This window comes from Solea senegalensis, linkage group LG16 (genome assembly GCF_019176455.1).
Source record: "Solea senegalensis isolate Sse05_10M linkage group LG16, IFAPA_SoseM_1, whole genome shotgun sequence".
Lineage (NCBI taxonomy): Eukaryota > Metazoa > Chordata > Actinopteri > Pleuronectiformes > Soleidae > Solea > Solea senegalensis.
The window spans coordinates 17,971,089-17,988,459 of NC_058036.1; the positions used below are offsets into that span (position 1 = coordinate 17,971,089).

The following is a 17,371-nucleotide window of genomic DNA, read 5'->3' on the forward strand; positions in this document are numbered from 1 at the left end:
TCATGTACTGACTCTGTGTTGCTCCGCAGGCTCCACTGTGGCCACACAGAACACTGGAAACGGACCGGATGGAGGCCACCCACCAAACACCCGCTCACCTATGGCTCAGGACAGAGGTGTGTGTGTGTCTAGTGTTCTTACAATCCCGAGAAATGCACAACAGTCACAGACTGTTTTCTTTGGCTTGCTTTACCCACTTTACCCATCTTTGTCATAAGTGTCGGGGGAAACCCCCTCGAGTCACGTTGATGGATTTCCATCAGCAATTGTGGTGAAAACAATGATTCCCATGATCCCACGCTGCTTCCTAATGTCATTAAACGAGGTCTTTTTTTATTGTTTTGATTGAGAGGCCCAAAGCAGCAAAAATTACATGTTTAATGCACGTGTGTTATTTTTACGGCACATGATTTCCCCTCTTTTGTCGTGCAGTGTGATTTTTGATTTCTATTTCCTGAATGTAAATTCAAAATCTCTTCCTCCACAATTACGTCAAGAAATGGAACAAATCCGTTTTGCGTTATCAAAGCGACGACAACAGGAAGTTTCCCTTTGTTTCCCTTTGTTTCCCTTGTCTTTCCCTTGTCTTTTCTGTTTCTTTTTCGCATTCTTTCTGGTGTAGAAAACTTCCTGTTGAAAAAAACGAACCAAAGACACAAAGTTCAAAGTAAAACAACGACACGTTATCACAACTACAGATGCAAATAAACAAGCTGACGGTACCATGTGTGTGTGGTTACGCACGGATGACTGAAGCACACATTGACAGTGTTGCCAGATTAAAAGAGACAGTTGAAACAACTCAACTCAACTTTCCATAACAGCGAGCCGTGAATAACGACTAGTGACACGAACAAAAGGAAAACAGGAACGTCTGAGAGCGTTGGTTGTAAGGCAAGACTCAATGAGGGACTTGTAACATGAGACATGTAAACAGTGTTAACCTGCTGCTCCACTATGAGCTCCCTCACCACCCACTTTGCATTTGCTTCACAGGTGCGCACACACACACACACACACACACACACACACACCAAGGTTTCAGGATTATGTTTCATTGCTGGCCAACGTAGGTTAAGGGGAAAAGACCGATAACCCTCAAAAAATGTCCATCTGGGCTTTTTCTTTTGGCTTATTTTAACCATCAAAGGTCCAGGAAATGTTCAGTAAGTAATTTTTCCAGAATAACTTTCAATATCTGGCAGTAATTTACAATTTACTGCATGTTAAAATAGTGTTTTAACAATTTAAAATGAAGAAAAAGCACTGCAGGTGTACACAAACATGTTAAATTTCAATTTTGAACAGCATAGAACATATTTACTAAATAAAAAATTGAGTTTTTGTCTCTCAATGTCCAAAAACACAGGCATTTTTTCCAACTCTCTCTAGTTGGATTTTTTTCTTCCGATAGCACAAACCGTCGCGTAACTACTGCAATGCAAAGTGCGCTTAAAACGAGGCCGTAGTAACCATACAGTGACCACACACGTGTCGGACACACAGTGGAAATAGTTTTCATCAACTTCTCGACTGTCTCCAAAAATCAGTCGAAGTGCACATTTCAGAAACAAAGGAACAGCATCTCCACAAGAAAGTCTAGTGTGTAACCTTAATGGAATAAGTGTGATGCTCCCTCTCTATCACCCACCAAAGAGCAGTTAAGTCAGGGAGAGACAGAGGGAGTGGATGGATGAAGACAAAGAGAGAGCGAGTGAGGCGCTGTAAAAGGTTATTTCCCAACATGATGAAATCAAGCTGGAGATTTAATGCCGCTCTCTAATGCCTGTAAACCTCCAGCCCTCCCCAGCCCAGTTTAGGGAAAAACGCTGTGCCAGTTATCAGGACCTGCTGTTATTTTTCCTTCTTCTTTTTTTTGTGTTGTTGTCAGGATTAAGCCCCCTCCTCTCAAAACGCGCACGTCCCACTTTGCTCAAGTGCTCGCCTCCCTAAGAGCCTCTTTCCACTCTTCATTTCCATAAATCCGCTGAATGTCCCTTTTTGCTCCGCCCCCCACATTCTCTCCCATGCTTTGCTGTTGTTGTTGTTGTTGTCGTCGTCGTCGTCCAGTTGAGAGCCTCGTTCGCTTTTCTAGAAAGAGAGAAAGGTTTATGTGTGTGTGTGTGGAGAGGGAACGAAGCAGAGGGAGAGAAAAATCCTTGAATGTGTTATTTGCTTTTAGCACTGTCTGCAAAATGTTTCTTTCCCCATCCATTTTCCAGGCAATTTAAAGTGCGGTATTACAAACTGTATTTTTTTTCTTCTCCTCCTCTCCCAGAATCCCCTTACCCTAATGGAAGCAAAACATTACAATAATGTCCTCGCTCCTTAAACCCAACACTCGCAGCCTAAGCACTTTCAGGCCCCAATCGCTCTTTTCCTCCGCTGCGCTGTCTTTCCTTCCCACGCGCACTTTCTTTCTCTCTCTCTCTCGTCTTAGCCTCCGTCTCTTTGCCACACACACATACAGCTTTTAGTTTTCTCCTTCTTCCCTGTTATCCACCTCCCACAAAGAAACACAAATATGTTTATGTATTTACTTGTGTGTGCACAAAACACTGTGTTTTTTAACCTTTTAACACCTAAGCCTCAAGATGTCCGTCTGGACTTTTTTGGCTCATTTTGGCTCATTTTGAGTTAAAAGCATGAAAGGACCAGAAAATGTCCTGTGAGTAAGTGCTTTTTCCCATTTTCCCACAATAACTTTCAATATTTGCAATTTATAATGACGAAAAACACTGCAATTGTACATAAACGCCAGGTTTTGTGTGTTTAATTTGGAATTTGAACAGTATAAAACAGATTTGAAACAAAAACACTGATTGTCCGGCTTCCTGCGTCATCGCGAGTGAAATTACCGTAATAACCACATGTAGTCTTTGGCGTGCAACTTCTCAGCTTTCAGAAACCGTTGGAATTTTTTCCAAATGGCACAAACTGTCGCATAATAACGGTAACAGCGAAGTAGCAAGCGCGTAGATCTGCGATGCGCTCGGTGTTAAAGCGTTAAACGTCAATCTCATTTTCGCTTTGTTATTCTCTCTCTCAAAGAAAATCCAAGAATTGTGCAAGTGTCAGCTAAAGCAACCCTGTCATTTCCCTGAAGAGTCCGCGCACACTCACACTTTCAACACAGTGGACAGTCGTAGAAGATTATAGAAATATACAGTTGGGCTAACCCAATCCATTTACACTTAATCTGCGATGCTAACCCAGCACACTCACACACACCAGTCACTCTTCCCTCACTGGGCCTTCCAGCGACCTCTCCTCACTCTGGGTTTTAAAAACAAATGGAGCCGCTTTAAAGGGCGAAGCCTGAGCGACGGTTGGCCTCAAATATCATTTTGAATAGCGGCGGCGGAGTTTGGGCCACGGAGACTTTGACGCATCTATTGACAGAAGAGTTTAGAATAACACGGCAGTCGTGATGAAATCATCGGCATATTCTTTAGAGAGCAGAGCAGAAGAGTTTTTCACACCTTTCTCACGTCACTTCTTGTCTTTGTTTGTGTCTTTCAGGATTCATGTCCGGCATGCAGAGGAACCAGACCGCCTCCCAGTTTGCGTCACCTCAGTCCGGACCCTCCATGTCCCCACACCCTTCACCCGGGGCCCCGTTGTATCCTGGAATGGTTCCCTACTCCCAAAGCGGTCCCACGGGCGCCTATGGACCACAAGGATCACAGTATGGACATCAAGGTAGGAGTCTGTGTGCCTTTCCTTTTGGAGACTTAATTTAAACTTAATTACAACAAAATCAACAAATTAGTGCTTTAACCATGCATATGGTTACATGCAAGCCAATATATATCAAAAGAGCTGTTTTTCCCAATATTCCTATTGGATTTTCGAGATTACTACACCCTTGAATCCACTTTGAGATTTTGAGCATAAAACATAAAGCAGCTCTTGTCACTTTATGTTTTATTTTGCTTTTGTAAATTTCAAAACTTACAGTCACAGAATTTAATTTCTCTCAATCTACGGTTGTTTTCACGTTTCCACATTAAATACTAATCATGAAAACAACTAACGGGGCCCGTGGCTGTTTTGTCTTTGTTGTTGACTTTTCCCTGACATCAGATTTGTGCAGCAGATTTTTGTGCTTTCTCTTTGGTAATATCGGAGCGATGAATACTTCTATTCAGTTGTATTTGTCGAAGTTGGGCGTCTTTGTCTTTTTGATAGATGTTGGCCTGCGTTCCGCAATCACGCTGGACCTTGACACCTGTGTCACTGGCTTCAAAGGGAATTTTGCTAATGAGGAATACAAAAGACGCATGAAGATCTTCTGTTTCTACATCCGCCGCGCTCTCTTTTTTCTTTTTTTGTACAACTCATCCATGCACACACAGTCACTGTGTGAGGGTCCAGCTCTCAGAATATTCATGAGACACTTGAACTCTGGACACACCTCTCGACCCTGCTCATGATATGATGATGAGGTGGCTCCAGACTGACAAGGAACACTGAATGATGATGAGCCACGGGCCGTTTGTTTTAGTCTTGTGAAAGACAGTACGCTGTCCTTTTTCAGCGACTATGTAACTCTTTAAGAAACTTAACTCTAGAAGTATTCAACACAGTTGTGACTAAATATAAAAGATACAAAATATCCTTTTAGCCTTGTAGATTTTATTTATATATCTTCATTCTTGTCTTTGTTACATGCTCACCAGTGACTCTTGGTCTGAGGATTGAAACTGCAACGCTAATTCCGCACTTTTTAGACCCACTCGTAGGTGGGCGGGACCTCATTCCCAGAATGTAAACAGTGTCCGCCATCTTTGCTAACAGCTACGCTAACAGAACCAAGTGTCCCTGGTGGGCACGTTACAAAGAGAAGAAGGAGGATATTTCTCAACTCTCTCCCCTTATTCTACTAATACAAAGCTACATGCAAGTATTCCTTTAATATACAGCTAACCTCTGCTAATTCCAGCGGTCACTGTCGTCGTTCCAGATAATGTGACCTAATTTCAAATCGCTTAGTTAGAGGTCTCTTTTCGAACATATACGTTTATATGTTCCAGAACAATCATGATAATGCTTTCCAGACAGTTTTTGTTAAATCAGACGCATTAAAACCGTCAATTTGAGCTTTTTTTTGTGATAATTACAAAAAACAAACAAGTAGAAGGGGAAAAAAAAGTTTGGGTAATTTCCTGTAATTACCTCGTCTTTCGCTTACTTGTTTTTCCTCCGACGTTTTCTGCGGGCCATCCCATAAACACCGACATCTGCTGTTGTACTTTGTTTTCCTGCCAGTGGCAACGCACCAGATGAAACATTATGGCATTTTTTTGGTAAATGTGTGTTTTAATGTGTCACCTTGACAAATGCGTCCATCCATGCGCAGGGTTTTTTTTTTTTCACTCCAAAACTGTGGCCTCTCCCTCACATTCATTAATGTTGATTAATAGCCCTAATGCATTCGGTATTTGGTCTCCTGCCTCCACCCACTCTTGTCTCTCTTAATGTGACTTTGGCTGGGACGACAGCCCAGTCAGCATTTAGAGAAAGGGAAAAAAAGAAAAAAGGAGGAATAAAGTAAGCGCAGAGTGACAGCGAAGCGGACTTGCCTGGAAGAGGCTGTGGAGGCTGACGAGCGTGAAATCTCCATGACAGGAAGGATGTTCTGATCAGAAACAGAAAAAAGCTCTCCTTCACATAAATATTCAGTACATGTACTGTTAGTACGTATCGCAACTTGCCTGCAATCGATCCTGCATTAATGTACATTAAGTGAAAAGTACAGTAGAAATAATTGCAGTGGTGTAATTGAAGTATGACACACTAAAATCTGTCATATGTGAACACTACTCGCACTCAATACAAGCTGAACTTTTCCTGAACTTCAATCCACAATCAGGGATATAATAAACATTATTCCCAAAACCATGTTTGTGGAGTGCATTCCAGCAACCTAGTTTCCAGTCCGGGAAACCATTCGTATTGACTGCAGGTCAGACGTACGACAGGACAGACAGCTGCTGGTCATTGTTCTTAATGACAGCTCCATCTGCTCCCCCCCCCCTCTTCCCATCACACTAACAAATTAGCTAACACAGAAAATCCACTCCAAGTTCCTGAACTGTGCTCTCTGTTTTCTTTGGCTTGTCTCGGGCCTTGTAGTGTGTGTGTGTGTGTGTGTGTGTGGTGTTGTGTAACATAAAAGACTGCAGCAGTGTTCTCTTTGCTCTTATTGAGGCCTGTAGTGTTGCATGCCAGGTTGGCCACATAAGCTCCAGCCAACACACAGATACAGTGACACATGAGGCTGAAGGAGGATGTTTTTACAAACAATCAGGATTTATTTATTTTTTTTAAGTTATTTCCCAAGACCTTGGATTAGATAAATCTGCTTCCTAGACTGTAACCAAAGACTAGCTTACACTCAACCACTGCCAAAGGTTTTTCCCGTTTGATGCTGTCTCGCAGTCTGAATGAAATGAAAGCTCTTAAAAAAAACTTAAGCTGTTTAATGTTTCAGGCTGTGCCTCGAACGCCATGTTTACCCCGAGTCAAACTAATCTGGTACAGTGTGTTGAAATCAGGGTTACAGATGAGTCAAACAGCTGCACTCGGACCTGGTTTGGAGCCAGCGCTGCTGAAGACTGTGGACACAAGACAGACGGAGGAGGAGGATATCAAGCCATTACAGGAAAGGAGATTTGGAGTCTGTCTCGACGATGCTCTTTCTCCCCGCCATTGCATCGTCTCCCAGAGGGGTTAAGCACTCCGCTGGTAATGGCCATGCTTCAGACAGCACTTTTTAGGTCTTGGTGCCTTTCCGCAGCCAACGTGTAATTCAGCCAGTAAGCCAAGCCAAGAGAGGGAGTGGATTTTTTTTTTTTTTTTAGAGGAAATTGACAGTGTTTGGAGCTCGGCAGCCCCAAGGCGCAGCCCAGCTCTGCTTAGGCTCAGACACCCTGTAGTGGAAGGTGCTGAGATGGCTGAGAGAGGATGTGAGGGCCTTAGGCGAGCACCGACACAGCTAAAAAAAAAAAGAAGAAAAATCTGTCCCAGCAACTCGTACATGTATATTGCAGTCTTATCTTGGGTCTTTAAACAGTATAAAGCAAATTAAAAACTTTAGAAGGGCTCAAAACAGCTGCATTAGCAAAGTTTGAACTTGTAAAAATAATGCTAAACCAGATAGCACCTAATAGCATCCATACTTAGTACCAGGATGTCTTATCCTCGGTCAAACAACAGCCTGACTATCCCTTCCTCATCCACAAAAGAGTAAAATCGACAAATGCTGTTGTCCACTCCTTTTATACGTGTTCAGCATGGACAGTCTCGCCACGCTGCCGTCCTTGGGAGCTCATGCATGCAACCATGTAATCTGTGTTCCACTCCGTATTGATGGAGTTCACAGATCCAGAGGGCACGTTCACCCGCACCCGCACACACACCTCACTCCACTGTAGCTGGTAAAATGACTGCCTCGGCTGTTAGCATCGGCCCGGTCCATTCTGCTGAGGAGGCGGTCGACGGTAATCTGCTCGGTCACACTTGGAGCTGTCCCGCGGGAATGCAGGGATTAAACCTGGGCGTAGGATATGGCGTTTGCTGAATGCGTGACCATGGCCGGGAATTTCCATGTAATTGTGAACGAAGCACCACGAGCTCTCCTCCTCCTCCCCTCCATTGCGCTATAAATACTACCGTGACTCCCCAAAGGCAGCGAGTGCTTGAGAAAGCAGACAGGAAACTGTGGAGTGACCCACAAGGACGCAGAGATGGCACAAACAAGAAACGACATCCTCCTTGTCCTGTTTTCCTTGTGTCCCTCCGTGATTGGTTACCAGAGTAAGATAAAAAAAGAAGAGTCGCAGGAAAAGTAGGTGCGGTAGATGACACACTTTTGTGCACTATGTATATGTATATATAGGCCTATATATGTTTAGCCTCAAAATGTCCATCTGGACTTTTAGACTTATTTTAGTGCTTTTGCCTTTCTGACAGTTAAAATGCTGTTTTAACTATTTAAAATGAAGAAAAACAAAAGGTTTTATTTAGAAAAAACGCTTAAAATTTGAAATTTTAACAGTATAAAACTGAGGTTTTGTCTCAGTGTTCAAAAACAGACCAAAAAATTGAAACTATGTACAGGCGTTTTTCAAACTTGTTTACAAAGACGCTGATTCGCCAGCTTCCTGCAACAGCACGAGTGAAATTACCGTAATAACCACATGTTGACTTTGATGTGCAACTTCAGAAACCACTGGAATTTTTCCCGATAGCACAAACCGACACGTAATTACGGTAATGCAAACGTCTGCGATATGCTCGGTGTTAAAGGGTTAAAGTATGTCGCTGATAGCACATGCTAAGAGACTGTGTTTCTTCCTTGCACTAGAGTTGGTATTTTTTTTTAGCACTCACTCTGAGTTCAAACAGTTCATCTGAATGGCACCTTCAGAGCCTCAGAGAACATGAATGACACCTATAATTTCAGCGTTGATCTCCCAGTCATTTCAAAGAGTGGGTTACTGTACTATTTGTCCTTGGGTGAGTGTTCTGGCACAGCTTCAGACCTTCAGGAAGTGAATCATTCTTGTCAGGACAGAGCAAGACTCTCGCTTCAACCCGGTCCCACAGCTACTCTGTCTCTCCTTTGTCAGCCGAGGCAAACACGGCCCTCAACTAGAACATTCGTGAGTGGTATTACATCCTGACTGACAAGTTCTTTCAGTGCTGCGTGTTGACATAAAAACACAATCCCTTTTCTTTTGAATTTGGCAGTAAAGCATAAAACGGTCACATGGAAACTTCCAGACTCAATGTTTTGGGTCTTTTTGCTCATCCACTAAAGACGGTGGGGCGGCGGGGGGGGAATGCAGAGTATCCAAATTGGACTGTGTGATATAAACAACTCCCAGGGAGGTGTGCTGGAGCCCTCGTCTGTCACCAGAGCCAAAAATCACAAAGTCTCCAGTCCACCCAGGCTACAGAGAATATATGGCAGGCAGCCATGACATGGGGTTCCATAGCTGTCCAATGACGGCTGAGAGAGGTCACCGACTGAGGCCTTGTTCATCTGCGGCAAACGGCGAGTGGAAAGATTCTGGGAGGGAAACCATTTCCATGATTTTCCACAGCTTTGTCGGCTGTCACTTACGAGTGGAAGATACATGGAAATGTGCCTTTCTCTGGTTTCGCGAGGTCTCAGATGTATTATTTATGCATTTACACAGACAACTAGATGGACACACACACACACACACGCGCACACGTGTGCACCAATATGGATCCTCCTGTGTTCGTTAGCAGACACCGTTTCTTCCTGAACGCTTCCCTATTTTAGCCCCAAAACCCTTGACAGGTGTCAGCCTTACTCAGCTCATCGACTCACCAAAGCCTCCCCAGAAATAATCCGCTTCTTCTTTTCCCATCTCCCACTGTAGATTTCATCACAATTTCTGGACAAATTCGACTGGAGCTGCTGACTTTTATGGGAAAGAGTTTTATTTTGATTCAATATAAATCCTATCTCGGGGGTTGAGGGGCACGAGTTTGCCCCTCCTCCCCCCCCCCTCCCTTCAATCTGTCTGTCTTCCTCTCTTTCCGCCCCCACCCGCTGCTGCTTCCTCCTGCTCTCTCCCTCTGTCAGACTCGTGGGCTTATGTCATGTGGAAAGAGATTTCACCGAAGCAGCTCGAGGACACTGAGAGCCATTTCCATCTTCGGAGACCACCCCCCCTCCCCCCACTTCCCCCTCCACCCCCAGAGTGGAATATTGTCATTCAAGTTTCCTTCATTTGAGCGCGTGGAAAAGCCTTCAGGTTTTAGAGGGAGTTGATCCCCTTTTCCAGACATATTCTCGGAGGATTAAGCAGTGAGGCCCAACTAAAGCACTCTTAATCAAATCAAAATAAATAGCCTCCTTCACAATGGAGATTCACATTTTCCATTTTTATTTTGCTAGGGATTTGTCCCAGGGAGGGAATACCACAGTGGGAAAGGCCAAGCCCCTGCAGAGGCGGCACAATGAGACATGTACTGCACTTACATACATGTGTACTGTACGTACATGTTTTTGATAGCATTGTGACTCCGTTTTCAGCTCTTATTACACGTGGTGTTGTAATGGAGCCGGGCTTTTAGAGCCAAAATGAAGGGGTTTAACTGTGCCTTAGGAAAGCTTCTGGCATCGGTGCTGGGTGGCACTCCAGGGCACCAAGAAAGCATTTACTGCAGATTAGAGCTCCTCTCAAGTGTTTCACAGAGTCGGTCTTAAGCTTGGCAAGTGTTCCCAGGGCCATCCGGCGACCGGCAACCGCATAAAATGTCACCAGATCGCGCCGCGTATAGTTCTCCCTGCATCCGCTGCAGGTTGTAAAGGTGGTGAATCACAATTTGGTTTGTGCACTTTGCATTCCTCGTCTGTCAGAGCGTTATTTTCTTGATGGATGAAGTAGTCGTGTGTGTCACCGTCGTAGGTACAAGGTTATCAAGTGACAGGCACTTGATAAACACTTCATTTCTCTCAAATGAAATGATTCATGAGCACCAATCTGCAGCTACAGTATTTCACCGCAGCAGCCATTTTGTGTCATTCTTGAAAGCAATCTGTCAAACTCAGATGGGACGTCTCCCCCTCTTAAGTGCCACTGTATGTGTAATATATAAAGTTTACATGATTTGAAGCGTTTGTCCGCTCATTTATACGTCTTTTTTTCTTATTCTAGGGAACTACCCTCGGCCCTCCAACTACAATAGCACGGCCAGTGCCAGCTACAGCGGCCCGGGCGTGACCAACAGCCTTGGAATGAACGCAAGCAGCCCGATGCATGGCCAAGGTCCCGGCCAGCCCGTACCTGTGGGTCGTAGCCCAGGCCCAGGCAGTCAAAACAGGGTGTATCCGCCCATGGCTCCCAGCTCTCCCAGCATGCCTCAGCCAGCTGGGCCGGGCATGGGCCCGCCTTCTTTGGGTAGTTCTAACCGCAAGGTTCAGGAGGCAGCAGCAGCAGCCGCTGGAATGCCGGGATCTGCCAACTCGACACACAACAGGTAAGAGAAGCACGGCAAGGTCTCAGGAGGTCTAGATTGTGCTGGAAGTCCTGTACGTTTAAAGATTAACACTAATAAGTACATAAATATGTGTTCAAGCACCCGAGATTGGTGCTAAAAGGGATTTCTACAAAGAATGACCAGTTTAAAAACATATCAGGGTGACATTCCGGCAGAAATGGCCCAGTTTCCTTTGTGGGACTGATCATTATTTTACGTTACCTTGAACAGTGGTATGCTAAAATTAGAGGACAGCGAGCATCTCTTCCTTAGATCGTTCACTATCAAGTGAGGGACTTTTCACTGCAGGTCGTCTGTGGGGAAGTGTGCTGAAAAGCACCACAGAGAGATTGTTGGGTTTTTTTTTTGGATGTACAGGCAGGAGTGTGTTCTCAGGGGTTCTACACTTCTATGAGCCATTTTCAGATCTATCCCTATTTTCACACATCTCGTAAAACACCTGACATTTTGATGGCTGGCACTATACACCAAGTGCCATTTGTTACAGAAAGAGAGCGAGATATTGGCCTGTGAGAAGACTGTATGGGTTGAATACTGTGTTTCCAGAACATAAAAAAAAGAAGAAGAAGACAAAACAAACCATGGGTTTAACTGGGAAAACACGCGAGGCAGAGGTGACACCAAGCACCTTAACACAAACACAAAGCACTTTGAAACTATAAAAGGTGTATGAGTTAAGAGATTATTTTTCCATCAGGGTCGGAGCTTTGAATATATGAGTCTTTGTAGCATTGGTGATTGAGGCTGTTGTGGGATTGTGTGGGCAGTAAACTCTTGCTGAACCCTACTGGGGGAACTTATGAAAACATGGCCATCTTCAGAGGTGTGGGGATTTCTCTGCTTCCTCCATTTAGTGCAGGATTTTCCTGGCAGTGCATCGCGGGAGCAGTTTCTCCACCGTTCTGCAGGCCGAGGTGGCAGATCAACATGTTAGAGTCGCATTTCTGACTGACGATGCATGAATCAGTGGTGATATGTCATGATTCTGTCTGTGTGTGTGTGGGCGTCTGTTGATGACAATCAGAAGGCGGCCTCCATATGTCAGGTCCCCAGCACAGACGCAGCCAACACAACCTACCTCCACCCACTGGCCTGCACCTCACCCTGCCTCCATCTGTCCACATCCTTCTCCTCCTCCTCCTCCACCCAGACCTCAGCACCCATCCATCCTGCCACCCTCACACTCACACCTCCATAGGTAGGTCTGCCTCCCTCCCTCCCTCCCAGCATGTGCATGTGTCTCACACATCGTCTGTCTGAGGGTATGATCAGACTGCGGTGTAATCAGATTTGTTCTCAAACCATGAAAAGGAGCTCCTACATCTCACTTGATCTACACCAATCAACATTTTCTCAACCGCTAATTTAACCTTTTAACACCGAAGCCTCAAAATGTCTGGACTTTTTTTTTTGTTGCTTTTTTTAACCAGAAAATGTCCTGTGGGTCAAGTTCTTTTGCCACTTTATCTGGCAGTTATTTAGAATGTACACTATACTTGTACATGAACACCAGATTTTGCTGTTGTTACATTTGAAATTTGAACAGTATAAAACATTTAAAAAAAACAGGCCAAAAAAAGTAAAAAGTAAAGACACTGATTTGCCAGCTTCCTGAAAGAGCATGAGTAAAATTACCGTAATAACCACCATTGTTGGCTTTGACGTGCAACTTCTCAGCTTTCAGAAACTGTTGACAGTTTTCTGATAGCACAGACCGTCGTGTAATTTTACGATCATGTAAACGTGTTGTCTGCGATCATTCGGTGTTAAAGGGTTAAGGTCTCCTCGTGTGTAATATGATATGAATCTTTGTGTTATGTTGCCATTTTGCAGAATTTAGACAATGAACTACACCAGTGTGACGTCTGCCGATTTCCTCAAGCCTTCAGAGTGGGACTTTTTTAACATAATTCACCTAAATAAGCACAAAATCTGATATTTTTATTTCTGGTTTGTGAATACGAGCTAAGGGAACATGTGTGGTGTGTGTGTGTGTGACTAAACTGAGCAGTGATCATGGTATTTACCACATCATCACTGTCATCACTGTAATTGCCATCATCACCTTCATCATCATCACCTTCATCATCATTATCATCTTCAGCATGTGTTAGTCACTGAATGGCAACAACATGCTCTATGTGTGTGTGTGTGTGTGTGTGTGTGTGAGGGGGGCTGACAGTGTACGTGATTAATTATTGTGCATCGGGGGGGCACGGCACTGTTCACACACACACACACACACACACACACACAGCAACACAAATACTGGCCAAGCCATTAAGAGATAGCTGGGCTGTCAATAAGAAGTGGCATGACATGATCCCCACTGCTGGGACCAATCAGACAGCCTGTCACTCTGTTCTCACATCCACCGAGACTCACTGTGGTGCTGCTGAAGTCACTCTGTCTCCGCGTGTTTCTATATTTGTCCAAAGATCCTGCGTCTCTGTCTTCACAGTGATCCATTTTCATTCACTGTTGACGGTGAAAGTATCTGTGGGTTCTTTGTCTTTGGCTGTTTTATCTACTCTTTGGGATTAAGCAGAACATCAGTGTGGGGGTTTTGTTGTTTCCCTGCACTGGAACGATCACATTTCATAAAGAGCGAGTATTTGTTTTGGGTTTTCTGGAGCAGATCTGTCGTTTCTGTCTCCCTCTCTTCAGTCTTGCTGGCTGTTGCAGTGCATGCTAACGTCCAAACTGTCACCGTGTTTATTCATAAATAAAAGACCTCTGGATTCAGAGCGGCAGAAAACACTGACAGATTACGAGCAGGTGTAGGAACTCCTAGTATATTATCAGTATCTTTATTGACGACGACGTGCAATAAAAAAGAGTGAGTTTTCCGGCGTAACTTTTTTTTTAACACTGATTTAAAGCTGAAAAAGAGCCTAAATGTTTTGCCACAGTGAACACTTTTGCTTGTCTCACCCTCACTATTATTCTTGTCTGCTGTCGCTCATTTTTTACCTCTTTCATCCTTCCCCATCTGCTCCTCTCCTCTCTCCTCCCACCTGTTTCCCTCTTTCTTCACCGACTCTCCCAACTGTATCTTCCTCTCCGTCTCGCCGCAGCCCTGTTATCCTACCCAGACTGTTTTATCTCCCTCCGTCTTTCTTCCTCCCAATTTGCTTTTTTGTTCTCTGCTGTCTCCAGCACAGCCTTGTTATGTTTTTCTTCCTCAGATCCCACTTTAGAACATCTGAGGCAGATCAGGGGGAAAATTGGCCTCCGAAAACCTGCAGTTAAAGGCTCCAGTACAGCGTTTGCTCTCTAGATCTCAGCACAACATTGTGAAACGTTCAGACCCAGTTCCCCTCTGTCTGCAAAACAAGTTGTTAGTCGTAGTACATGTCTCGCTTTTGCTCTTTGATGCATCAGCCCGGCGTGAACTGCCACAGACACCCACTCATGACCTTCTGAATCAGTGGCCAGTAGTTTGTCAGGTCCTCTTTCCTTCTTTTTTCTTGTACACTTTTCTCCAACCAATAATCTCACTAAATTTTCACCTCTCACCCCCCATATCCACACCACACACACACACACACACACACACACACTCTCGTAGACTCACTTCAGCTTCATTACCCTGAGTGAAAAGAATGCCAAATGAACATATAAGGGCCACTTCTGGTATCCCATGGCTACAGGCAAGCGTTGTGATTAAATCTTCATAAAGCACCCACTATACCCCACCAGAGATTTTTTCCCCATCATCAGACTGGAATCAGAAACAAATGTCCCACTTTTATTATTTAATCAGTGTGATTGGTGGCTGAGGGGACAACAGTGTTGACCTGGAGAGTTTTGGAAACACAGAAAAGAAAGTACGTGTGCCTTTAACTCTAGCATGAGTGTCTTATATCCTTTTTTTCAGCACGACCTAGTCAAATGTCATTTTCACCAACTATATAAACTAGGGCTGTCAATAGAAAAAAAAACCTGAAGCTTATAACAGATATTTATTTATATAAAATCATGGAATGAATGTAGAATCAACACAAAAAGTAGATTTGAATTCAAAGACTGGTTAAATGGCTTTCTTTTAAACTTTAAAAGGCAGTTTCTCACCCGTGAGGTACAAACTTGGCACAAAAAAAGAAGACATGTTGATGTTAGTCAATCTTTACACAGAGAAATACAACACAAGGAATTTTGTGACTTCACAATTATCGCTACTTTAGATCACGACTAAAAAGGCAATAAATCACGAATCATAACTTTGACTCAACAACACATAAGAAGATGAAAAGTAAACACATTTTTTAAAGCCTTAATATGTGGCCTATAAACACATATGTCCAGGATGTCCATATAAGGAGTTGTGTGTTATTCCCACGGGTGCACCTGTGCCACATGAGCACAAAGGGTTTAAAGTCTTATATGCAACTTTGCATAAATGACAAAAAAAAGAAGGAATTTCAGCTTCTTCTTCTGATGTAGTTACCACAAAACAACCATGAAAAAAACAATAATATAAATGTCACTTTGTTTATGTACTGGAACCTAATTCCACAAATAGATGCTGGTCACTGTCTGGTCCGGTCTAATCACGTTGATGTCAGCTGGTTGAGTCGTCTGGGACTCGGCGTTTGAAAGCTGTCAGTGTGATGAATGGCAGCATGAGAAGTCTGCTGTGTTGTGTTCAAATAGCTCAGTCGATGTCAAGCTTGTCAGTATGGAGGAGGTACAAGTTTGTTTGGAAGGAAGGTGTGGTAGAAAATATTTTAGCGGATGGGGGTTTGATGTCGGGGAATTTTTATTTTTGGAAAAGAGAACAGAAAGTATTAAAAGGTGTAAGCTTTTCTTGGCATCAGCTTCTGAGGACAGAATTGGCTTTTCAAATGACTTTCCAGTGCTGCCGGCGACACTCTACAAAAAAAGTTCCTGGAGCTATAGGAACGGGCGCTGTCGAAAAAATAAGCACTTAGTGGAAGAAGAGCAAAGCTCAGGGAAAAAAAAAAAGAAGAAGAAGAAGAAGCTGTAAATCAAAGGGAAATTGAAGAGAGAAAAATGTTGGAAGAGGAAAGAAGAGAGGAGAGGAGAGTGCTCCCAGGCAAATCCTTGCCAAATAATTCATTTCTGACCTCCTTAGTAAGTAAATTTGCTAAATAAATAAGAGCAGCGCTTGAATGTCAAGAACGGAGGATGCTGCCTGTGGCGCTTTGTCGCTCGCAGTCTTGGCAGCGCTGCAGAGCGCTCTGCTTTCATTAGATGTGCAAAATAAATGGCTTCTCCTCCATCCATCCTGAGCTGTTTGATGTTGGAGAAGGAGGGGCGGATGAAGAGAAGAGAAGAGTAGCTTTTCTCTGGATTTAATATGTTAAAAGCTGTCCTTGTATTTATTAATATATTTTCTTTTTTCTTTTTTTTTTTTCCTCCTCCTCCGTGGAGGACTCTCCTGGTCTCCCCCCCTCTGTCTGTGTATGTGTTTGTGTGTGGTGAGTTGAGTCAGGAGTTTGGAGGAGCTATGAGCCCGAGCCGCCCTGAGAACAGATTGGGTCCATATATAATTCATGGCCTCCAGCCGATCCACTCCATCCTTCTATCCAGCAGCCTCTCTCCGGCTCTTTTTCTCTCACTTTCTTCTCCACACTGTTGTATACCCGCACGCACACACACACACAGACACACACAAAGCAGAGGGATCGATTGGGAGGGCCGCTCAGCCATCACACACTCCTGCAGTCCCAGCACTTCTGCTGTCTCGTCCAGTTAGCGGTGCTGGGAGACATCAGCACGGCCTGTCACCACAAATGAAGGACAAAGGCGCTGCCACTACGAGAGAGAGACACTGTCAGCTGGTTGGCTGGCACCTCGTAACCATGGCATCCCCTTGGCAACGGCACACACCCTGCGCATGAACACAAGGACACGCTGAAACACACACACACACACACACACACACATGGATACACATGCTCGACCCACGGTGAGAAAGTGGCCTTCTCGAATGCCCTTCACACGTGCGAACTGAATAACAAGAGAAGCGAGATGGCTGTGTGTGTGTGTGTGTGTGTGTGTGTGTGTGTGTGTGTGTGTGTGTGTGTGTGTGTGCGTGTGACCACAGTGCATTTAATTGCTGCATTTCAAAGGTGTGAGACGATGGCCTCTCTGCCCTAATGGCGCCTGGACAGGCCGAACAAAAAGACTGAAAACACCCACGCTGTATTGTAGTATGTATGAACTCTAATGTGGTGTCAAAGCTCCAACTTTTCTAGAAAACTCAAGTGAAAGTTTCACTGCACTCTGCCTCCCTCCCTCCTCCCTCCTCAGGCCGCTCCTCGACAACAAACTCCGAGTGCCCTGGCCTGATTGTGTT

At 44.3% G+C, this 17,371-nt stretch overlaps 1 protein-coding gene across 4 annotated transcripts in view; it reads left to right on the plus strand.

Annotated features, from left to right (window-relative positions):
* The window catches only part of LOC122783037 (AT-rich interactive domain-containing protein 1B-like), a 50,221-nt gene that overhangs the window by 12,567 nt on the left and 20,283 nt on the right, over positions 1-17,371 (plus strand). For 2 of the 4 annotated variants that reach the window (XM_044047674.1, XM_044047675.1), the window contains exons 2-5: positions 30-116; positions 3,523-3,702; positions 10,704-11,025; positions 12,071-12,244. In XM_044047674.1, the coding sequence (XP_043903609.1) occupies positions 30-116; positions 3,523-3,702; positions 10,704-11,025; positions 12,071-12,244 (763 nt within the window). The remainder of the gene's footprint in view (positions 1-29; positions 117-3,522; positions 3,703-10,703; positions 11,026-12,070; positions 12,245-17,371) is intronic. The other 2 variants (XM_044047676.1, XM_044047677.1) reach the window with 1 other exon arrangement.